The following is a 26030-nucleotide window of genomic DNA, read 5'->3' as shown; positions in this document are numbered from 1 at the left end:
AAATAAAACAAATTAAAGCTGGTAAAAAATGTTCGAAAAATTATCGGTTTTGGGTCAAAAGTCTTCCAGATTACTCCTTTTTCAAAAAAAAAAAATTTACGGACCTCCAAACAATGTTGGTCTTCGCCCTCTTGTCTGGAACCTCCAAAATTGGCAAAAATGAAAAAATGAGACACTAAATTTTTTAAAAATAAATAAATTACTTTTGAGCAGAATTTTTTTGAATATAAGCATTTTTCAGAGAAACCCCTCCCTCGAACTCCTAAAAAAATGGTTCTTTTTTATTGAAGAGCTACCAGCTGGGGTGAGTCGTTTTTGAACTTTTTTCGAATTTTGATGGACCTTAGCAAAAAATCATTTCCAAATAACTTCAATAAGATGCAGGAACAATTTCAAATTTTTTTGTCAACGTTTGACTCCCCTCCCCCCTTAGCTTGAGTTCCAAGTTTTAAAATTAAAGAGATTTGCAATTGTTTCAATTGTTTGAAACTTTTTTTTCAGTTTAAGTGGTCTTATGACATCTGGATAAATGATCGCTTTCAAGCCATTAGAAAAGTTCAAAGTTCATTTTTGCCAAATGCAGTTGTTCTCAAAGTAATCGTTTTGTTTTGTTTTTTCAAGATGATCATTTTGTAATCATCTCCTTAAAATTTTAAAATTAGAATTGAACAACTGATTTGCATTTGAGCGAGGCTGATTTTTTTTGACACATTAAATTTTTCCAGTTTTTAAAACTTTAAACTTATGCCGGAGAAGTCAAACGTTGAGCAAAAAATTTGAAATTTTTCCTACGTCTTTTATTGAAGTCCTTTGGGCATGATTTTTTGCTAGGATTTGTCAAAGGTCGAAAAAAGTTTAAAAACGACCCAACCCATTGAGCACACCGAAAAAATCGATTTGAAGTCTGTTGAAAATTTTTCATTTCTGGCCAAAATTGTCTTAAGTAACCCCATATTTTAAAAAAATTCTCTGTGTCCTCATTGTTCATTTTGAAAGGGGAAACATGGGAAACATTGCTTGGAGGACTGAAAGATTTTTTTTCGAGAAAAAATTCAAACAGAAATTCAAAGCTTTCATAACACTATAATGGGGACAAAAAGAGATTTTTTTCTTGAAAATGAGGTTACTTAAGACGGTTTAGACAGAAATGAGAGGATAGATTGATTTTTTTTTTAATTTTTAAGCAGAATCTTTATGAGTCAGAATACTTAATCAGCCTCGCCCCCCCACCCTCCAAAAAAAACAAACGATGAAATCGAAGTTTCAAAGATTGTGTCACACTTGAGAGTTCTTTGCTGCTTCAACTTGATAATTTGGTTAATCTAATCTCGATTTAATCTTTTTATTTTTCAGTAATAATCGCCCTAATCATACCAAACCTTGCGCCGTTCATCTCACTAGTCGGATCGGTATGTCTGTCGATTTTGGGCCTTTGGACACCAGCTATGATAGAATTGGTGACGTATTGGGAAGAAGACACTGGATACTGGCGAGTTGTGAAAAATATTTTCATAATGGTCTGCTCCATTGGCGCTCTAATCTTCGGAAGTTATACCAGTATTATAGATATCATCAGTTATTATACAGGTGTACATGAATGAAACGACTGATCCCACATGAAGTGTATTCTATCTTCCTTAATTCCCCTTCTTCTCCCTTCACTTCTCCTCCCATTTCCTATCCATTTCTATTCTCTCTCCTCGTATTTTTTTCGCACCTTTTTTTCTCAGTAAATTACATTTTCATTTGTGTTTATCCAACTTCAGCATTTTTTCCTCACGTTGACGACAAAGTTTGCAAAAGAAACAATATTTATTCAGATCACTTCCGTTCTAATTTATGACGAATTTTCATTTCGAAAATAATTTATACAATGTGGTTACACTGTGTCCTTTTTTATATACTTTTGAATTACTATATAGGACCACATTATGAATGTATGACAAAGTCGTCGTTGAGTAATTTAAAATTGCGACAATTATTATTTTTTTGTTACCAGTAAGTTTTTAATTTCTCAACTGATCGTAAAACGAAAACAAAAAAAAAATACGTATCTAAGTAGCTAGATTTAAATTTCATGTCCTGTGTTTTTCTTTTTTTCTCTTGTACTCTCTTAGTTCCTTTGTATGTACTTCCTCATTAAAATCGAGGCAAACGTAACTATATTCAACATATTATTAGCACAAACCTCGATAGATTTTTGACTTTACCTACGTAAAAAGTAACCAATAAGTACTGTAACTTATGCCCTTTCTCCACTCGAAGGGCAGTTACGTATTTCGTAGACTCGAAACCAATTCATCAACGATATGTCACAAAAATCAAGAACTTCAAATAGTTATTCTTTTATCATTCTCGAAAACGATTATATATTGGTTGGCTAATAAATACGACACAGGTAGATTAATTATAGAACATTTACAGACGATAATTTCGATTCTCAACACGACACATACGAATTAACATGGACAATTACGAGGAGGCGGATAGTTGTTTCACTGTGTCTTATTTTTTCGCGACTAATCGTTCATTAGCGCCAGGCGCTATGCCTGGGCTATCCACCTCGCCCTTGAACGTGCAAAATGTACCGTTATGTTTATTAATCGAACCACATATCGGTACTTTTTGTTGTGGAATTTTTCGTGATGTTTTTTTATACATTTCGTTGCATTTCCTATTATCATTTCTATACGTGACAACTATCCCCCTCCTTTAGAAAATGCTCGTCCCGAGCATTTAACAACCTTACAATTAACAATCTTACAAATAAGCATATATCACCTTTATTTTGATCATTATAATAGTTTTCTTAAAATTAATTACAAATTAGAGCTGTCGATTCTGGTGGTAGTAATGGGAATTTGTCTGCTGAGGTATAGGGAATATAGTTTTAGAATGATTATTGTTTCAACAATTACGATAAAGGTCAGGATTGTTAGCCACGATATATAGAAAATATCCCCCCAAAATTGATTTTCAAACATCCCTTTTGGGGGTTTTTTCATTTCAATCAGTCTTATTCTGTTTTTGATTTCTTCTGTAGAAGTTTTTATAGCAAAATTTGGGGTTAGATCTTTCCAGTTTTTGTTGACTATTTTTGATATGTTTTTGAAAAATATAGTATTTTTCGTTAGGGCATCGGCTGAAAGAGTTTCGAATTCTGTCCATTGGACGGGTAGGATTCTATGGTACGAGTATTTTTCAGATTTCTGTATACATGGGAATTGTGTTTCGATTAATGTTTTTACGTTATCTGTTAGTTCGTAGTCACATGGTAGTTTTATTTTCATTGCACCGTAATGGTCTAGTGTGAAGTTAAGTTTGGTTTTTCCTTGAGTTTTTGCGTTGTTAATGTAGAGTTCCTGTTTCAGGTTTGTCAGTATAAATTCTGTGTCATCAATCTTTCGTATAATAATTTTGTCATGGTTCTTTTCACACCTAAATCCACATATGTTATTAAGTTCGTTTCTAGATTTCTTCTTAAATATGGCTTCTATACATAGAGGAAATTCATCGGCTGTATCCTCATAGGATGAAATGTAACAAAGTCCTGAATTTTCATTGCAGTTTTTTATTGAGGTACCTGTTATAATTTTTGCATTTTCATTTTCATAGTCAAAAGATAGGTAAGATGGCTCAGTATGCATATAGCCTATTTCATTTTCAAAAATAAAGGGTATCGGTAAAAATTCAAAAACTTCCCATAATGCATTTTTTGTTTTGATGGGGACTTTAATGTGCAGTGAAATTTCATTTTCGGATATTGAACAGGTCGTTAAGGGATGGGTGTAGTAATTTTGGATTTTCAATATGTCAATCGCCAGGGAAAATTTACTCTTTTTCAAATTTTGTTCTAATTTTTCAAGGTCATTTTTCAAAGTTTCAATGTCGACAAGGGTAGAAGGTAGCTTATGGGCTTTGCAGTGCAGAAGGATGTCCCTCATGAAATTTTCGAAGGCAATTTTTTGAATAATATTAATCAAGTTTAGGATGTTTTCCTGAGACTGGGTCATGAAATCAGTCTCAGGTTTTATGTAGTCTTCAAAAATAGAATTTATGCGATTATTCATTTCCTCGAATTCGGATACAATGGTTTTAGAGAAGGTGTTTAGTTTTTGAGTGGTGTTAAAAAGTTCCGAATGGCTATTTATAAGTTCAGTTCTCAGTATCTTATAGTTTTGATTGAGGGATTCCTGGTTTTGGTAGAGTGGTTCAGTTTCCTTTAGAGTTATTAAGTTGCAGCACCAGTTATAAAAGTCTCCGAAAAACTGGATGCCTCTTTTTTCTCGTTTATTCAGGTATTTCGAATCAAAGTTGTAAGATTTTATGGTTTCACCAACGAATTTGTCTAGAGTTTTTAACATTTCATAGTTTTTCATTTTTATATTACAGAAGCTGGTTAAGCCTTCTGGACACTCATTTATTCTCATTTTTCCAAAATGTTGTTGTTTAGGCATTTTTAAGGGGACAGTGTATTCTAAAAGTAGGGAGTTTTCATATGAGATAATTTTTGATAATTTCCGAAAGTAACCACCAGCGACAACTTCCACGTCAAGATGGTTGCTTGTGGCAAAGTGTAGGGTGAGTAAAACAGTCATAATTGGAACCATATTCTGAAACAGATTGGAGAGAGAAACATGTAGTTGAATGGATTAGACAGTATTAGGATAGGGAATGTTGGGATTTTTGAGTAGATGGTTTTATCCAAATTTCATGTTTTTTACTTTCATGTGCCACTTATATTGTTTCTGGGCTTCTCGTGGGTTGTAAAATTTAGTTCTTTTGGTATGAGTTCTTTTCGTTGGTGGAATAATCAGTATAAGGTGACCGTTTTCTGTTGTCTTTAGGGTCCATTTTTCCAAAATTTCCTTTGTGGGTTTTGTTATGTCAGCTTTGTCTGTAAGTAGTAGGATTTTTCCAATTTTTTTCAGTTCCTGTTGTTAACCAGTTATTATTTTCGTCAAAGTTTTCTGGGAGTGGGATTATACATTTCTGAAATGTCTGTAGTATATTTACGACACCTCGGTATTTTTCGGCAAGAATAGTGGTTTCGTTCTCCTTCAAATTTTGAACAATATCGAATGCAAGGTTATTTTGGAATTTTCTTATCTCATGATCGTTAGAATGTTGCCAAATAGGGTTCATCTCTACAAGAGTTTCTCTGTTTTCGTCAGTTAGTTTCAAAGTTTTTGTTTCAATGTCACTCAAGATTTTTCCCAGTTTTTGTCGATTTGACATTCCTAATATGATGAAGTAAATCAATTCTTCTTCCATTTCGTTTTGAAGCACAACTGAGTTTTGATGGATTTGGGTTTGTAATGTGGAGTAAATTTCGGAGTTTTTTATAAGCATTACAGAGTTGAGATCAGAGTACCCTAGCAGTCTAGTTTGTGTAAAGGCTTCATTTTTAAATTTTTCTCTTTCATCTTTGAATAGAATCGGAAATGACCTAGGGTAACTCCATATTCGGTTCTCATCATCGACTGCTTGAATCATTCTTATCATGAGCATTCCGACATATGAAGTTTTATTCATTTATCCTGATTTTATTTTTTCCTTGCATACTTCATGTATATATCTCTCATACGCGTACACACTATCTAGAGCCACGTATGACACTTTTTCTGAGACTAGATATACATATATTTCATTATCGAAGTTTAATTTAAATACTTTATTGCTGTTTATTGAAGAGTGTATCTGCAATCCTGACTCGTACAATATTGGGTGACCTCCATTTCGCATTGGTCTAGTAAGGTAATTTTGCCTTTGAGATGTTGCCGTTTTTCCTTGATTACCTTTTTCCTGTAAAGTTTCATCCTATGAGTTTCTCTTTAGAGATTCCAAAATTATTCTACGCATTTTCTTTATGGGGTCTTTCCTTCATCATAATTTTTCATACTTCTTAAAATTTTCAAAATTTCATCATTTTTCCTTTTTAGCAAGGATTATTGCTACAACTGGGTGATCAATCCTGCTGTGGCTCCTCGCTAGAGGCAAATCTAGAATACCTCAGAAAATGTAAGTTTTTTTAGACGTCTTTATTTTTCAAAAATTTTTAATTTTTCATTTTATCGTTTTATCGCGCGATTTTTTAATCTTCAGTTTCACTACTTTCTTCGTTATCAGTTTTGTTATTTTGGGGTTCTTTGTTTCTTTGATGGTATTTCTTTAGTCTTCGTACATGTACAGTATCTTCAGTCATTTTCCCCCTGATAGGTAATTCAATTTTGTAGTTTTCTTCTGATATTTTTTCCTTCACTTCATAGGGCCCTAAGAATTCTTTGTAAAATTTTCCCTGTTGAATTGGATTTTTCAACATTACTTTTTCCCCAACTTGAAAAGAAACTTGTTTACGATTTTTGTCGTAGTTTCTTTTCATTTTTTCGTTAGCGTTTTCTACTAATTTTGGAATTTGTTCTCTAATTTCTCTGAGTTTCTCAATTTTTCCTAGTCTACTCTCATTCTCATCTATCCCTAGTTTGTTCAAAATTGGTGAGTTGGGCGTTTGACCAAACATCAGAAAGTATGGGCTTAGACCTTTCAAGCTTTCAATTGGACTTGCATTATACGAAAATGTCACAAAAGGGATATAATTTGCCCACTTTGTTGGGTTGTCTGCCACATACGATTTTAAAACCTCACACAGTGTTTGATTTGTCCTTTCACAGGCTCCTTGTGTCTGTGGAGCATAGGCTGTACTAAAGTATAATTTAATTCCCAGGCTTTTGCAATTGTCTATCAATTTTTGATTTTTAAAATGCGTTCCCCTATCAGTTGTGATTTTCTTTGGACATCCAAAAGTCGTGATAATTTCATCCAAAAATTTTATCACTGCGTCGGCATCTGCGGTTTTCACGGCCTTTGAAAAGGCATACTTCGTGGACTTACAGATACCTACTAGTATGTAATTTTTCCCTTGGCTAGATGGTAAAGGGCCCACAAAATCAAATTCTACGTGAGCTAAAATTGATGTGTCCTCAAGTGGTATGGGTCTTAACAAACCAGTTTTTTTCCCTCGTTGACGCTTGGTTTCTTGGCGAATTTGACATGTTCGAATGTAGGTTTCAGTATCCTTTCTAATACTTTCCCAATAAAATTTTTCTTTGGTTTTTTCGAGTGTTTTGTATAAAGCGAAATGACCTCCTCCTACTGGAGAATCATGGTAATTTTCAAGAATTTTATTTTGAAGACTTTTTGGGGCAACAAGTAGTTTTTTCAAACCTTGGGGAGAATCAATTTTATATTTCAAAATTCCATTTTCAATCAAATAGTTTCTACTTTTTTTATATAGGTTTTCGAGGGATTTGTTCTTTTTACCATTTTTTATATCAATCATTTTTTTACAAAATTCATCTTTTTCTTGTTCATTTTTCAAATCAAAAGGGTCATCATTTGGATTAATATTGTCGATTATGGTTCTGCTTAGGGTATCAGGTACAATATTGTCTTTACCTTTTTTGTGTTTGATTATGAAATCAAAATCTGATAATTTCATAATTAATCGCGCCATTCGTGCTGATGGCTCTTTCATGTTTCGGAAATGGGTCAGAGCCATATGGTCTGTATAAACTACAAATTTTATGCCATAAAGGTATTCTCGAAAATGTAACAGTGTCTCAATTAGAGCAGTCATTTCAAGGTCATAAGCTGAGTATTTTTTCTGGTTGCCTTGAAGCTTTTTTGAGTAATACGCTACTGGGTGTTTTTCGCCTTTTTCGTTAATTTGATGCAAAACGCCTCCTACAGCTATGGCTGACGCATCAATTTCTACAATCGTCTCCCTATCTTCTTTATACAAAGCTAGAACTGGTGCTGTGCATAACAGCTTTTTTAAATGATTGAAACTTTCTTCAGCTTTTTCATTCCAATCGATTTTTTCATTACTTTTTGGGTCTCCTTTTGTTAGGTCAGATATAGGAGCCGCTATTTGCGCAAAATTTCTTATAAATTTTCGATAATACCCACATACTCCCAGAAATGATTTTGCTTGTTTGACCGTTTTTGGTCTTTTAAAATTTTGAATTTTTTCGGTATTTTTCTCTGTGGTTACAATTTTACCACCATTTACTTTATGGCCCAAAAGTTCTACCTCGTTATAAAAAAAATGACATTTTGATGTTTTCAATTTCAAATTTAATTTTTTCAAACGTTTGAGTGTTTCTCTTAAATTTTCCAAAGCTTCCTTAAATGTTTTTCCAAAAGTGCAGATATCATCCATATACGCCACAACACGCGCATATAGAATATCTCCCAACGCATCAGTGACTGCTGCGCTGAATGCAGCTGGAGAATTTTTTAACCCTTGGGGTAAGACTGTGAATTCGTATAACTCGTTATCTATAATTATGGCCGTGATATGTTGATCCTCCTCCTTTATGGGGATTTGGAAAAACCCTTGGTTGGCATCCATGACACAAAAATATTCAGATCCTACTAATGCCATAAATATAGCCTCAGCACGGGAGACAGAATTTCGATCAGTATGTATTTTTTCGTTTAACTTCTGAAAATTGCACAGTAGCCTAAAGTCACCTCCTGGCTTTCTTTTTACAAATGCAGGAGATGCGTATGACGATTTACTTTTTTTCAAAATGCCTGCTTTTACCATTTTCGTAATCAGAGCTTTTAGCTCTCGCCTTTCTACGGGTGCAAGTTTATAGCCTCGTGTAAATACTGGTTTTTTGTCGATAAGTTTTATGGGATAAGGTTCTATATTAGCTCTTCCTACTTTCAGTGGATCAGAAGTAAATAAGTCGATAAACTCACTCAGCACACCTTCAACCTGTTGTTTTTGAGCTTTTTCTAAATTTGGGTTAATATCGAGTTTTTTCCCTTCTGCATCACAGAGTGTATCTTTTTCTCCTTTTCCTACTTGATGATTCACGTTGAGAATTTTTTGTGGAGTAATTAAATTGATACGTGTACCTGGTTGAATAATTTCATAATCTGTTGTGAAGTTATAAATGAAGGTGACGTTACCTTCTTCTTCTTTTTCAACTATCATTTTTGCGATTCGCTGATTAGGAAAAATTTTTTTCGTTGTAGGTGAATTATTTATAATTTCGATACCTATTGCATTTTCTTTGACATCGTGTTTGTTTACAGTTAATCCACTCCGTGTTGCGAAATATTTCAGAGGGTGGATTGTAACAGTATCATCCGCAAGGTTACTCTTGTTATTTACAAAAAATATCGACTTTTGCTTAGGTGGTATAATTACGTCATTTGTTGCGAAAATTTCACCATCTTTGTTTACCTGGAAGATATTTGTGTCGTGGCTGACATCCTTTATCCATTTTTTATCAATTTCGAGCAAAACTCTATTGTGACTAAATCCTATTTCCAAAAATTCCCTCATGAAATCGATCCTAGCTCTATATTGCATTAAAAAATCAATACCTAACAACATTTCTGCTGAAAGCCCTCTTATAATATATGCCTTAATTTTGAATTTTTTCCCATTAATGATTATTTGTGAATTTACAGTGCCCATAATTTCAATAGTATCATTACAACAACCACCTACCTTCAATGAGGTTTTTTCTAAAATTAAATTTTTATCTACTACCTTATCACTAATACACGTAATATTACTACCAGTGTCAACCACTGCATTTATATTTTTCCCACTTAATTCTAAGGTTACGTTTATTTGAAAATTGGGGGCATTATGCGAATTTATTCGAGTGAAAGCCCTTTTTCTGACATCCTCATTTTCGATTTCTTCAATACATTTTTTCACTTCATTTTCCTCAGTTTTTCCTGCATTCTCACTTATGTCGTTTTTCTCACACTTTTTTACGACAATTTTTCCAGACTTTTCTACATTTTTATTTACATCACTTTTTCCATTTGTTTTTTCAAAAATGTCCCCAATTTTCTCATCTATTCGTTTTTTTTCTCATCCTGTTTTTTTTCTTGCTTTTCAAATTGTTGTCCACCATTTTTATCATACCAGGAATTCGGTCTTCTATATCCGCCTCGAAAACCTCTATAATTATTCCCATAGCCACCTTGATCTCCTCGATAATGATCTCCTCTATAGTTATTACCTCGGTAATTGTTGCCTCGATAGTTGTTTCCTCGGTAGTGAGATCCTCTATAGTTATTATTTCCTCGATAATTATTATAACCCCCTCGATATCCTCTATGGTTATAATTTGGTCTCCAGTTATTTCGTCCTCTGTATGGTCTGTCACTTTGGGTATGTGTACTGTATATTTTTGTTTCGTTTTTTACGTCTAATTTTTTAATTTTTTCTATTGCCTCCTGTAATTCTCTCTCGCTAACCTGTTCCTGTATCAATTTCCTATATTCGATTTTTCCAATGTTTTGGATTAACTCTTCGATTGTATCGTTATTCATTATTGCCACTGTATCAATCATGTCCTTTGGGAGTCCTTTAATGATGTATTCGCACAGTTCAGGCTCTTGCATGTTTGGATTTAGCTGAATACACCAATCTCTCATCTCATTTACATAGGTTAATAGGTCCTCGTCCTCCTTGTATCTCCGTTTGCTGATCTTATTTTTAATTAGGATCCCCTGCGGTTTGAATTGCGCAATTATCCTATTTTTCAGTTCTTCATAGGATGTGATGTTTTTAATTTTTTTAAGGTAGGCATACGTATTGTATGCCTTTCCTTCTAAATATTCGGGGAGGTACTTTATTTCTTCTTTGTCGGTTAATTTCCTAGCTTTATAAGCTGCCTCAAATCTATCGAAAAATTCTTCTACATCTCCTTCACCCTTATACGCTCCTACTTTAAAATTCCTATCACCCATTTCGTCTTCGCTACTTTCACTTTCACTACTCTCACTTTCACTACTTTTGTTTTCACTAGTTTTAATTTCGTTATTTTTTTTATTTTCCAAATTTTTATTTATATCTGGGTTTTCGTTTTCAGCAGTTTTGGTTTGTTTTTCCGTTTCGTCAAGTTGTTCGTTTTGTTTTTCGTCAAGTTTTTCGTCAACTTTTTTTGGCGTTTTTAAGCTATCTAGAATTTCATTGATGTTCGGGACCGCCCAATTGCGTTCTACAGTATTCAAAAATTCGTCAATTTTTTCCCACTCAAAAGTTTCCCTTTTCTTTGGGATATCTGAGAAGATTTCTTCTAGTTTTTCACCTATTTCGGGAAAAGTTCGCACAAATTTTCGTAATCTTCCCCTCAAATTGTCTAAAGTCCCTTCTGAGTTTATTTTGTAGACCTGTAAAAGTTTTTCTAATTCTGGTTTTCTCAACTCGTTAATCCATGAGGTTTTGATTTGATCCATATAAAAACTACCATAGGTACAAAAAGCTTAAGACCAACTCGAAAAAACACATAGTAATGTCCAAAACGTAATATTGGGGGTGGAAGGGTATTCTGATTTTGACTAGTTTAAAATAACAATACCATTTTTATTTTATTTTTTTCAACTGTGTCCTGGATTCTGATACTGGCGAAATACCCTTTGGTTTGGTTCAACTGGCAAAATTCTCCTTTAACGAGTTGTTTTTTGACAGCAACGATTTATTGGACCACAACGAGTTGTTTTTGAACAGCAACAATTTTTTGGGCAGCAACGAGTTGTTTTTTTGGACAGCACCAATTTTTGATCAAAGATTTTGGACAGGAACGACCTTGGACAGCTGCGATTTTGGACAAGTATTTCAAACAGCAACGATTTTCGACAAGACTTTTGGACAGGAACGACAGGGTCAGAGTCACGAAAAATTATACCCGTTGGTCCAAGTGATAACAATTGGTATTCGTTGGGGGAGCTCTTCAATTTGTCTTTATTCCGAGAAGACTGGACAAAAATTCACGTAGATATTCCAAACGAATGTGTTACAAAGAATAATCACCATCTGACTGAGACTGGCCACAATTCCAATAATTATAACGAACGTAGAGACTTCCAGTGGTATCCTTTATTCATCTACCATGGACAGCTTTCGATTTTGGACAAAGATTTTTGACAGCAACGATTTCTGACAAAATTTTGGATTTCTTACAGGATCCGAATCACGAAAAAATTTTTACCCGTTGAGCGCCACTTGTAACTTATGCCCTTTCTCCACTCGAAGGGCAGTTACGTATTTCGTAGACTCGAAACCAATTCATCAACGATATGTCACAAAAATCAAGAACTTCAAATAGTTATTCTTTTATCATTCTCGAAAACGATTATATATTGGTTGGCTAATAAATACGACACAGGTAGATTAATTATAGAACATTTACAGACGATAATTTCGATTCTCAACACGACACATACGAATTAACATGGACAATTACGAGGAGGCGGATAGTTGTTTCACTGTGTCTTATTTTTTCGCGACTAATCGTTCATTAGCGCCAGGCGCTATGCCTGGGCTATCCACCTCGCCCTTGAACGTGCAAAATGTACCGTTATGTTTATTAATCGAACCACATATCGGTACTTTTTGTTGTGGAATTTTTCGTGATGTTTTTTTATACATTTCGTTGCATTTCCTATTATCATTTCTATACGTGACAGTACCTAATAATAGCGCACAACCGCGACACACAAAAAAAAATTTACTTCGTGTGAAATTTATTACCCTTAGTGAAAAAGAAAATCGCACTTTAGAATGTCGCCGTTTTAAAAACGACTTCTTCAGAAATGTATCCGAATAACTTGGAGTCTTGCAAATTAAAACCGTCGAGTATTACATTCCAACAATGTCGTCGTATAACTACGACGTGTACTATTAGTAATTTATAGCGTAATTTGTCGTATTTTTTCTTCCTTTTTTTTAGTTTTTTCTTTCTTTCTTTTAAATTTTATATAGCTAGAGAGAAATAATTGTGATAAATTCGATTTTTATGTGTGTATAATGATTTTAAAGACATTTGAATCGTTGTTGTTTTTTTCCTTTTATTGTATGTATTTTTTTCTTCTGACTATGTTTAATTTTTAAGCGACAAAAACAAAAAAAGCTTGTACAAAGTATAAATAAAGTTCTTTTTTAAATTTTGTTGGATTTTTTTTCTTTAATCAAGCTGAAATTTATCTTTCTAAAAAAGCAGGTCATTTACTTACATCTTCAGAAAAATTTTACATGAAGAGTAGGAAACTTGAATTTTGGTATAAAAATCTCGAAATTTGATGTGTGAACAAAAGTTGCCCCCCCCTGCCAATCATTTTCGACCACTTCCCTGTACTTAGATCTGAAACCTTGAGGATCAGTGTAAATACTTAAAATCAATTAAATTTGGGGTATGAGAAACTTGGGAGAAACATACATAGTACAAGGAAGTGTACTTCGAAGAGTGATTTAAAATTTTTCATCAATCTAAAAAATTATTCTATTGAGCAAATTTGTACTGTTTTTTAAAAATTTTACACCACATAACTTCTCCCTATCCAAATACTCCTCGATGAAGTCCAAATCAATTTCTAAGGTCGAGACCCATACCTCAAATAATTGAAACATTTCCTTCAATTTTTAATCAAAAAGATTCCTAAATCAATCAAATTTTGACAATTTTAAAAATTTTCGGGGCACATGAACTCAATTAAAAAAGGTAGGTCTCTCGTGAGAGCAAAATAATTCAAAGGTGTTCCCTTCCCTTCAAGTCACAAAAATATTTTTTCGATGTTTTTTTCAGAAAGTGGCAAAACGATTTCAACGAATTGAAAAATAACCCAAAACGTAGGCATTGATAGGATAAAATAGCAGGAACTATTCTGATAATATGTTTGCCTACTTTCGCATTCGAAGGCGCACATAATGATTCATAATACACTTTTAAATGAAGCAGTCACTTGACACATATTTTTACTCAATTTTAAAATTATAAAATGAAATCAAATACTGATTCAATTCAAAATTTAGGTTCTCAAAAATAGGTATGAAATGAATCTTTTTTGAAGACAGTTTTTGAACATTGTAGCCAGGATTTTGCCAAGAGGAGGCTAAAACAACATTCTTGAAAAAAAAAGTCAAACTATGTGCTGATTTTCAAAAAAATCTATATTAAGTAGATGTAGGCGTAGGCTTACAATTAATGTAATGAAAATAAAAATAATACTTATGGCTGTTTAGGATGAAAATTTTTCAAAAAATTTCGTTCAAGGGCGAAAAAACTTTTTTTTTTAATTTTATCAAATTTTCATCTGCACATGCATCATTGTCCATTCGCCTCCTCTTGACTACGTCTGTTTTAACAAATTTCAGTTTCTCCAAAATGCCACAGATGAAATTTGAAAAAACAAACCAATCGTCCGAAAATAATTTTCCAAAAAAAAAAAATTGGTTGTATTATAAATGAAAGTTAGGACTAAACTCTGGCTCAAAAAAGAAGTTAGTAATCAGAAAAACAAAAATGATGAATAAATTCGTAAAAACTACATTTCACGAATAACTCCTCCAAAATGCTCTTCTATTCAGTCGACCTCTATTCGAATTCATCTCAAGTACCTAATCTCTTCAACGCTCTCTTTGGATGCTTCGCAACACTACAGATTTTTCGAATGGTTAACCAAACCATACAGATCTCACTTTAATTTAATCATCTTCCGAGTCATCGCGCTATCGTAATATTATTCTACGAATACGCAAGCAATATTTGATACACCTTTATTAATCAAGAATAATATAATTTTAATAATACGAGTAAATTGCATTGTTCCCTTAAAGAAAAGATAAACACGCAAGCATCGCACGTAACATCGAAATTGTGCAATCCCGACTGCTGCGATGGATACATCTGATGCATTTATTTATGACTTCTGGTTCACTTTTTTCCCTCTGTGACATTGTATAAATTTTCTTTGATTTATAACTCACAAAGATATGGAAATGGGCAAGACCACGCAGCGTTTTAGAAACCCTCCTACACAGCAGGAACTGGTCATCGCAATTTAGTCCACTTCAACGTAGCAAAATTTCCACTCAGCTGTCACAAAAAAAAATGGCGAAATAAAATTTCCAAACTGCTTAAGAAATGTTTTATTCGCTCAACGAGTAACTTCCTCGATGTATGAGTGAGCAATTTCGATAAATGCTCGAGCACGATTATGACCACGGGTCGCTAGCACCTCAGTATTTCCAAACCTCGAGGATATTTGATTGAATCATATTTTCGTAGTAAGTAGCTTTTATGTCCCATTGTATTGTTAATTCTGTGTTTCCGAAATTAATTATCAAAGAAAGGAAAGCAAATTAACAAAATTTTATTTACCTACAATTTGAAGCATTTTTTTTGTATTTTTTTAATTGTATCATTATCATCTCATCGTAGTGCAAATTTTTCGTATTTTTTTTTTTTGCTCATTTATGTACTTAAGTGAGCAAATTTCTTAAAAGGTGTAAATGACCGCGGAGAAATAATATTTATTATGCTGTACGAATTCTCGTCTCTTTAACTTAATCAAATTGATTTATTAAGGCCATGATAGAGGGTCTGAGGATCTGGGTTATTTAAAATGCTTCATCACGTAGCTCTCACACACACGAGTCAAATGTGATGATCTTGACATTGGAAATTTCTATACTTTACATTGGCATTGTTGTAGGTACTTAATAACTCGACGAGGATAAGTTTCCTGACCATACTCCTACAAGTACTCGTGAATAGTTCCTATATTATAAGTATTAACGAGTCCAATTTAACTAATTTTCAACACTTTTGCTTGATCAGAGCTACTCAAATAAGTCCTAATGTAGGTACGAATTTATGAAACTGAGACACAATCCTTCAGGACTCACAATGGAGTGAACCAGACAAACCTAAATCGAAAGAGCATGCAAAAATACATCACCAGTTGACATTTCAGATGCTTAAGTGCATTTTTCGAGTTTTAGTGAATTTTTCAAAATCAAATTTGATCCAAAAAAGTAAAAAGTAGACTATCAAATTGACCTACTGACCTCCCCCCCCCGTCCCCTACCAGCCATTATTTCAGGAGCTGACGTGCATTTTTCGATTTTTGGAGAGTTTTTAAAAATCAAATTTAGGCCAAAATGCAAAAAAAAAATCAAAACCTTACCAATGACCAAATTCACCGAGAAAGCTGAAATTTGACCTTGCCCTATTTTCAACACTCTCGAGAACCATTGGAAACAATTTAGAACCATTTTGAGCAGTTCTGGAGCTTCTGGCAGATTTTTGAAAGTTGAAATTTCCACGAAAATTTTACCCAATAAAGTTGGAAAGCTAAAATTAACTTCATGTTTATCATTCTAAATCAATTGAGGCGGTTTCAAGCCGTTCTGGGTCCAACAGATGCATTTTGAAAATTCCAGATTTTTAAAAGTTGACGTAAAAACTGCTCAAATTACCTTTAGTTGGTTACCTTTTTGACTAATTATCTACACATCATCGGTTTCTGCCAGTTTGGAACTACTTGATTTTTTCTCCAGCCATTTCGTGATTGAAAATTTGAAAAATTTGCTACCTGACCTGTTTGACGAAAAAATTTAAAATTCAATTTATGTGTCATTTTTGACATGACGAGTCGACTGGTGATGGTTGTAAAGTAGATTTGGATAGTTTTTAGGGCACTTTTTTGAAAATCCAGAACTTCTAGAATTTTCCTGGAGGCTCCAGAACGGCCTGAAATCATCCAAGATTGACTCAGCATATTGAAATTGAGGTATTAAAATAATTAAAATTTTACAATTTTATTGGGTAAAATTTTGGATGAAATTTCAACTTTGAAAAATTTTCTAGAGACTCCAGAGGTGCCCAAAACAACGGTTTTAAATCATTTCCAATTAATTCGGGGGAGTTAAAAATAGGATACATGTCAATTTTCAGCTTTCTAGGTGTACCTACGCTTCGACGACCTGATAGTTGTTACAATTCCAGGTGCCCTCAAAAATGGTCGAAATACCAAAAAATTGAAATGTCGTGTGACGCATCGTTTGTTAGGTTTTCAAGAGTGTTGAGTTCGAAAATCCACATATTTTTTAGATACAATCCTTCTGTACCCCTTGAACCCCACACCTTTTTCAAGAAATTGTGAAAATATGATGTAACATACGAGAATTTCAATTTTTTTGAATTCTGGAACCAAAAATTTTTAAAAATTTGCCAAAAATCGAAAAATGCACTTCAGTTTTTGAAATTCTGACTGGTGATGTATTTTGCATGCTCTATCAATATAGCATTGAAGTTCCTGCAAGTTGGGATTTCCACTTTTTCAGATAAAATTCCTGTAAAAATAATGGGATTTTCTCACGTACTCACCTTATGCAATTGTCTGATACATTTCGTCATAATTGAGTACATAATGAGCTAAAAAAAATCAAAGACGTGATATAGTATTTCTATCCATGACGTCATCCTACTTCAGGTAATTTGAAAGCTCAAACCACATCGTCAAATCCTACTCCTATAAAAAGTGAGGGAGAAATTCGTCATACTTTTAGAAATCATCGTGGTCTTTAATCATTCTTCACTTGTATGCTATCGTTTCTCGATAATAATTGATAAATTTAATACGAAATATTCATCCGTATCAGAAGTTCGTTTTTTTTCGTACGCTGTTTTCAAGATTTCTTCTAGGCAATTGAGTCACAAAAATTCTCGTACTCGTAGGTAATATTTCATCTTTTACGCAGTTTTAAGCAGTTTGTGTGATTTTTACTAGATTTTATTTGAAATGAGTTATTAATTTTTCAGTGAACTTCAATTACTAAGAATAGATGGGTACTTGTAATTGATCTTTACCGATGACTAAGAGAAAAAGGGTCTTTATTTTGCAAAATAAACAAATTTCCCTTCTTCTCTCAAATGATCCAAACGCGTGAGTGCCTAAAAAATGTGACGCGGCCAGCGATACCATACCATATGTCGGAAAACTTTTTTTTGAGATAATCGCGTTTTCATGGAAAAAGTCAGAAAATATCAAAAAAAAATTTTTTGTCGATTCATATACTATGAAGCCTATACTTGGGAATGGGTGTACCCACCGATCTCAAACACGTCGTTTTAGTGGTGAAAACCCGGTTTTACAAAAGTGCTTTTCATAAAAAAATGTCAAAAAAAAAAAATTTAAAAAATATTATGATGTAAAACCATTAAAAGATGAAGAAAATCAAAAAAAAAAAAAAAAAAAATTTAAAAATGTTACAAAAACAACCCAAACTTTCAAACACGTTTTTCTCAGAATTTTGGTTTTTGAATTTCAAAAAATACGCAACTTTGAAATTTTGAAAATTTGTCAGATTTTAATATTTTGAAAATCTGTTTGCACCATTGAAAAGAGGAAGAAAAACACTACCAGAAACCACAATAAAACGAAAAAATTTTTTGCCGACATATGGTATGGTATCGCTGGCCGCGTCACAAATATTGAAAAATTTTAAAATAAGAGTTCGATTTGAATTTTCAATGCAGAACTGAAATAAAAACTTCGTTATGGGCCCTAAAAATAAAAAAAATCAACGTCCGAGATTCAAAAAATCCAAAATTTTCATTTTAGATACTTACAAATATATTTAAACGTCAATTGACAATAATTCAATACCTAATCGATCTGATCCCCTGATTCAGTAGACGATTCATCCACCATATTTTAATCACTGATTAAACTATCTTCAGTTCCTGGTCGTCAACCAATCAAATCGTATCGCCTATCACAAATTATATATCTTTGTTCTCACCGACACATTAAAGTACATTATGGTATCAAATTGCCTAGTAACCGTGGATAAATCACGTGCAGAATAGAATGGTCGATTGCATAACGATCGGACATCCTTCCGATCGACGTGAAACGCATGGTAAATACACTTCATCGTTATCGTATTTTATAAGTAAATGTACATATAATACACTCAACTACGTATGTAGACAAACCTGCAACCAGAGTTGAAATAATTTTCGCAAACTCGAGTCCATAATTTGAATGAATTTGAATCCTCTTAAAACGCTCATATATGCTTGGATGTCAAGAACGAAGGCTTATCAGGAAGACGTATATTCCGGTGGGTCGAATCGTGGTTATTGAAAAAAAATGACCTCAGCGACGGATAAAGATGACCAACAAGAATTCGGCACCACCACTACCGCATGTTTAAGCTGCCCTCCCGAAACAACGCCGAGTAACCGCTGCGAATCGACCGCCAATCCAGAAGCCAATTTCGAACGAGGAGATTCTTTGGTGGAAAACTTGGCTTCAGCAGCTGATCCTTGGTCTAGGCAGACAACCAAACGTAGTTCATCTCTGGTGAACGCTGCTTCGTGTTCGTTATCATACGGTACACTCACATTAGAAGATCGATCAGCTCGTTCGGAAAACGATTCCCAGATCGCCGATTTGGCGAGTTTTCTATCGTCAAACGGCGACCCAGCGTACGAGGAAGTCCGTCGTAATAATCTAACCAAGTGGTCCGATCGTCGACAAAATATAAACGAATCTCCGCCGGAATTCAACGACTTCGAAGATCTGCGAGCGGAATCGATCGCCGAAGGTTACGTAACGCCTGCTATGTCATCGTACGAGCCATCTCCGTGCTCTCCCGATGCGTACGAAAGTATCACCCGAAGTCTAAAAGAATTCCACGAAACGTACAAGTGCTCGATAGACGAAGACGAAATGACCGCTGGCAGCAGCAGCGGTGGTAACTGCAGCAGACGTGATAGCGGCGCACCGTTCGGTAAAGCAGACCAGTACATGGTTAGTTTGCCAAATATGGATATCGAGGATAAAGCGATGCATATCGACAGATTGATCGTCAAGTCGTTTCGACATCTTAACAATCTGACCAAAGTACGATTCCGCGAGATGCTGGACGACGATGTGATCACCGCCGTCATGGAAAGATACAAGGACCAGCATCGAGATATACTTTTCGTGACGCCCTGCATAACCAAATGCGTTATGGTGTTGCAAGACCACGTCGCCAATTTCCTCGACCCGATTAAGGCGAAAAACTACGATTTGATATTTTTCGTCATCAGCAACGCGTCCCAATCGACTGACGACAGCAACGACCAACGATCCCATTGGTCGCTTTTGCTACTGCATCGACCTCAGAAGACATTCTACCATTACGATTCGATGCACGGGTCGCACTACAACGCCGCCTTCGATCTGATGTACAAAGTTTGCGGATATTTTAAAATCAAAAAAGGATTTCAGCCGGAATGCGAACAACAGACCAACGACGCCGATTGCGGATTTTACGTCATACACAACATGCTGCGATGTATCAGGATCGCCAAAGAAGAGTTGTACGACGAAGACGATGCAAGGATTACCTTAGAAGAGCCGTTGAAATTACACTCGTCTGTCGATGAAACGAAATTAATCGTTATTAAGACTTACGTTGCTAGTATCGTGGAGAAGATTAAGAATACCACTCTTGCAGAAAAATTCTAAACGGATAGATGATGATCGAAAGTGATTGGAGGGTCTGATGAGACGATGTTTGAATTTAAATGACGAGTCGATAGTCGATGTTGTAAAATAAAACTGAACAGATTTGGACCAAGTCAAGATTTGGTTGTTATACGATCAACGAACAGGTAGTAAAATGAATTATTAAAAGCTCATGAATAAGAAACGACGATGTAAAACAATATAAAAAAGTCAACTCCCTTCCCTACTCCCCTCAATTATGCCAAAAAAACCAATGACCGAAAATACATTTTTTGTGCTACCTACCCATTCGTTTTATTCCCGAGCAAAATGTATTAAAAAACTGAAAATTACAACAACAACAATTTTTAAAGCAGTTCTTCTCGAAATTAAATTTTTAGGGGCATTTTCCAATAACTCTTTTTTTGTATGAATAATACTAACTTGAACACTAGAGAATTTTTTAGATCCTCAATTTTTTTCAATCTAGTGAATCAATTTTCAGAACTTTTTTGCATCGGAATTGGTCAACTAAGTCACCTGGAATCGTACTCAGGAAATGGAATCAATAACTCGAACTCGACTGGCGGAACATTTTTTGAACTGAACCAAAAAAAAGCATCTTAAAAATATATAGACCTACCATTAGGCTAAATTTCAGGAGCTGAATTTAAATTTTTGATACATTTTTTACAGTTTTGATTTGATTTATTTTCCATTAAAAAAATTGATCCAATCGAAGCTGTATAGACAACTGAAATCCGAAGTGTATTTTTCATAGCCAATTTTCCGTTTTCCAAATGGACTGGTTGGATTTTTAAATTTTCCAGTTTTGAAAAAATTAACATCTAAACTCAGGTCAACTGTCCTTGAGATCGTTTCAATCTACATATTTAGGCAAAAAGAAGGGACAAAATTCATCTCTGTCGGTTCAAATTTAAAATTTTTTTCAACAATTAAAAAATGAAAAATTTGTCGTTTAAAAACATGAAAACGCAAACATTTATCTTTTCGACCATTTTGAAATTTTCGTATTTTCAAAAATCATCGTTTTTGAATGAAATCTTGAGTTAGAATTGACAGAAATTGATTTCAAGAATTTTCACCCAAAATAACATAATTTTGCGAAGAGAAAAAATAAATGTTACTCGCAACCAGTTGCATATGATTTTATGAAAATGCCTTCCTCACCCCCTCCCCCTCACACTCCCAAATTGAAAAACTGACAATTTTCAATTTTGCTTTTTTTGCTATCAAAATAATTAGCACCGCCTGAGCCACAAATTTTAAGTTGATTGTACGCTTTGAAATATTTTTTTTTCGACACCGAAGTTCAAAAATTTTATTGAATGACAATCAGCAAATTCTTATAAAAAATGCTCTTAGGTATATTTTTACGAATTTGGTCATGCATTTTAGACGTCAAAGGATTGAGGGGGAGATATGGAACGTGAAAAACTTGAAAGTAAGTGAATACTGGATGGATGCCTACGTAAAAATTATCTTAATTTTTCAAGTTGAAAAAAATTTCCAAAACTAATTTTTGAATTTTAAAGTATATTATCATCAGAATTGAAATAGGTATCAAAAATCATCTCAATTTTTCGACATTTCAGTGAGCAAATATTTTTTATGAATGATTTTTCAATTATGGAAATATGCTTATAACGTTTTCATTTTCATCTTTATTCGGCCCAGAAAGCATTTTTCCCATTTTTCGATATTTTAATTTTTTTTTTGTTTCAAGTGTTTTCAACGCACATTTTCACAGGGCTTTCAGAGTAAATCTGACCATACAAAATTACTGATAATTTTTCGTAAAATTCTCGGTAAATTACTGGCATGTTTGATGATTTACTGATAATCATTGGTAAATTACTTCATTTTCGGTAAATGAGCAGTAATTTTCGGCAAATTACCGGTAATTTTTGGTAAATGAATGGTGATAATTTTTGGCAATATTAGATGGACTTTCGAAAATTCGATGGATGTTTAATATTTTGAGTAAGTAGGGAATGATATGATTTTGGTATCCGGATAGTACGAGCTGAGAAATTCTTGAAATTTGATTTGTTTTATTGTTTTTTCTTCTACTTATAACGAGTGATCATGCAGAATTGAAAACTTTCATTAAATCCCAAATTTCAGCTTTATAGATTAATTTGATAAAATTTTGAAATTCAGAAAGATTTTGTGGCATTTTTTGAAAAACAGAACTCTCTAAAAAGCTGTTGGAGGCGCTAGAACTGCTCAAAACGATTTGAAACCGTCTCCAATCGATTTGACAAGTCTAAAATAGTAGTAAAATTGACAATTTTTTTGCTACACACGTTACGAGTAAGTATCATTTATAACGAGAAGCTCTTCATATTTACCATAAATAATAGCATAATATGGGGGTGTCACAACTTTTTTTTAAATCACTTTTCCCTTCTAAATTATTCCTTCCTCTACCTGTAAAAAATGTAAAAAATTCTGAAAAATCCAAGCTAACTTCATATTTGTATTTACCATATAGCATAATATGGGGGTGTTACAACTTTTTTTAAAATCACTTTTCCCTTCTAAATTATTCCTTCCTCTAGCTGTAAAAAATGTAAAAAATTCTGAAAAATCCAAGCTAACTTTTTTAGACTATAATCCAGATACGTAAAAGTGTTAATTTGCTCTTCTTTTTTGGAAACCAAAAAAAATCGCTGCCAAAATGAAGGTACTACCTATCTCGATCATAAAAAGGTTGTTTCAAAATTTTCGCTGTCACGAGTCCTACTTAAAAATTAAATTTTCCTTTTTTTCCCCCTAAACGCAAGACAATTTTTTTTGAGAAAAGCCACTATACCTCAATGTGTCAATAACCCAACTCAACAATATGAATACACGTATTCTACCCTTTTCCATGTACCTTTTCTATCGTCAGCAGCCGTCAACCTACCATTTCTTTCCCCCTCTCTTTCAATTTCAAAATTCGTCAACAAAACACGCTTTTCCAGGATTTTCACACTGAGATACAGTAGCATCGGCACGTGAAAATTCAAAATCAACTCTCGTCACATCTCGTTCACCTCCAGTCTATCAGATCACTGCTTTACGAATCCATCGCATATGGTAGCATTAAACATAGACAAAACACCCAACACGCGATCGTACAAAATACACGCACGTCTATGTACCTCTACCTACTCGTATTTCCATTCTCATTCAAATTTTCGTAATTCGGGATAATTTTGCGAATACTTCCTCCGAGTTCCTGTGCGTTTTAACCTTCGTCTGGTGTGAGGGTCGGGCGAACGTCGTCGGTGTTGGGTGCTAATTAAACACGAAATTATATCAATACACCTCACTACATAGATTCACGATGAATTCAACATAGTCGTCTTTGTTTATTTGAAATTCGTATACACCGTGTATCTATCTACAGTACACACACACGACAGTAATGAATAAAATCGTACGTAATACGCGTATATGCGAAATACAGCGTTTACGTATCTCTTTATCTTTTCATTAAGAGAACGATTCATCGTTGATTCGTCATAAACCATTAGAGTGAGAAAGAGAGAGTACCCGGGTCCGGGTAGAAGGCGGCTTGACGTATCTGATGTATGTGTGTGTAATGTATACAGACAGACAACGGGCATAAATAAATCGTAATGTATACAAATATTGACCACCGCAATCATTAGCAAACCTACCGTGAAAATCTCCGGAAATGTGAAAAAAAAACGAAATACGGTCGCGGCGGGTATACCGGTACACGTTAATATGATTCGAACACAGGTTCAACCCTTCTACCCACCTCCTGTAAACTCTGAACGTAGTTTCGAACCTCGACATGGACACGAGAGAGACACAGTTATACACATGGATGAGATAACCAATTGCCACAAGTTACACGCGTGAAAAAGTTAATTTGCAAAATTAGCAAGAAAATTTTCTCATTCGTTCGTTCAAATAAAATAAAGTACGATTGTGATTAAAAAAGTTGAGCTTAATTTAAAACCACGCAACATTGAATTTGGTAAATAATATCGATAGTTCGATACCAGATGGAGATAAATAGCGCAAATATTGCGAATCGAACGCTACGAAGACCACGTTTGATCGCTGCAAAGACAAATACAGATATACGTAATAGATAATAGGTAAACCTTCTCCCAATACACGATAAAGTATAGGTACATACATTGTAGGGTACAAAAGTAGTGTAAGTATCGCGTAAAAATAATTTTTGACATGAAAAAAGCGATAGGGGTTTTCAATTAAGCTGGTTTATGTAGTTGAATGACGTCACGAAATGACTATTTACCATTGCGCAAAGCGAAATCGAGGATGATTAAAAATAATTGAATATACATTTTCTGTTTTTCCTTTTTTTAGATTTTGAAAGAAATACTTGAATTATTCTATTTTTTCAGCAGTATGATGTTTCTCAACTAGGAACACAGGAAAAATTTGGCACATAAGAGCAAGCTTCAAAAGTAATGGGGGCAGCCGGTAAAATCTTGATCGTCAATATTCTGTTAATAGAAATATGGAAAAGTACAGGAATAAAAACATCTAGTAGGTATCCCCAATTAATAAATTGAAGGATGAAATTTAAAAAAAAAAAAGATTAAGTAATTAAATCACATTTGAGAAAATACTAAAAAAAAAACTGAAAAATGATGAAAAATGAAAGAGGGATATCAAATCTGCAAAATTGAATTTCTCAAAATTTTTTTGAGTTTATTTTTTTCTTGACTTTTTAACAAAATTTTTAATGCTGTAGCTTCATCCCCATCTCTAAAAAAATTGATCTTTTCCAATTTGGTAACCATCCTTTGAAAAAATTTTGAAGGACAATTTCTCAAGTTTAGATGATGTTTGAGACGAAAACTCGATTTTCCATCACTTATTCGCCTAATATTGAATTTTTTGACCTTTTTCACAACTTTCTCGAGAAGAAGTTACCCTGAAACCCTTCCTCCAAACCAAAAAATAGAAACGCTTCAACTAATCCCACCCACCGTCCTGCTTCCCAAAAATGAGAAAAATGTATGAAACGAAAATAGTGAGTACTTCAAGATTTAGTTTCTCCAAAATTGTGAGACCATTTTCAGAAAAATTGGAGGAATGAATGGAAGGAAGTTGATGGGTTCTATGGCAACATTTTAGGAAAATTGGATAGACAGTACGATTTTTACAGGGGTTCACAAATCTTCAAGGATTTCAAAAAAAGTCATCAAATTTTGACAAGGGAATATGTGGAAAATAAATTCTTCTGGAAAAGAACTACCTACGTAGCAAATAGCTTATAGAGGAGAAAAGAAATGCAAATTTTCAACAAAAAAAAAATATTAAATTTTGACGACGAAATGTGTACTTTACATGTTAAAAAAATTGGCGAAAAAAATCTGAACAAATCTTTACTTTAAAAATTGATTCATATTTCAAAAATTGTGCTACTCAAAACTAGAATTGTTACCCCTTCTTAAAGTTTAAGCGATCTTGGAAGCATAGGAACACAGGGCTCGTATAGTATTCAATTTTTTTATCGTAAAAAAGTAACTTAAAGAACCAAAAAAACTCGAAACAGTAAACAAAAAGTAACCAAAAAAGTGACAAGACGCGAATAAAACATTGTAATGCAGAAAAAAATCGCACATAAAAAAAAACATCGCAAATTGAAATATTCTGGTTATCAATTTTACGAAATTGGACCAGGT

At 33.8% G+C, this 26030-nt stretch overlaps 2 protein-coding genes and 1 long non-coding RNA gene across 3 annotated transcripts in view; 2 read left to right on the top strand and 1 right to left on the bottom strand.

The window, feature by feature from the left end:
* Positions 1 to 12988, top strand: part of LOC135843952 (proton-coupled amino acid transporter-like protein pathetic) — a 68650-nt gene extending 55662 nt beyond the window's left edge. Inside the window, exon 10 of the mRNA XM_065362019.1 lies at positions 1354 to 12988. Coding sequence (XP_065218091.1) covers positions 1354 to 1601 — 248 coding nt within the window. The 3' untranslated portion in view covers positions 1602 to 12988. The remainder of the gene's footprint in view (positions 1 to 1353) is intronic.
* LOC135843954 (uncharacterized) overlaps positions 1 to 26030 on the bottom strand; it is a 79298-nt gene that overhangs the window by 46224 nt on the left and 7044 nt on the right. The window lies entirely within an intron of this gene.
* On the top strand, positions 16985 to 20630 carry LOC135844606 (uncharacterized). The gene has a single exon (XM_065362844.1). The coding sequence runs from the start codon at positions 18979 to 18981 to the stop codon at positions 20344 to 20346; it is 1368 nt and encodes a 455-aa protein (XP_065218916.1). The 5' UTR covers positions 16985 to 18978; the 3' UTR covers positions 20347 to 20630.

This window comes from Planococcus citri, chromosome 4, assembly GCF_950023065.1.
Source record: "Planococcus citri chromosome 4, ihPlaCitr1.1, whole genome shotgun sequence".
Taxonomy (NCBI): Eukaryota; Metazoa; Arthropoda; class Insecta; order Hemiptera; family Pseudococcidae; genus Planococcus; species Planococcus citri.
This window is presented reverse-complemented; position numbering and strand designations above follow the sequence as displayed.

What these genes read in the sequence shown, in the direction of transcription:
- LOC135844606 (XM_065362844.1), top strand. Translation starts at nt 18,979, where the DNA reads ATGACCTCAGCGACGGATAAAGATGACCAACAAGAATTCGGCACCACC.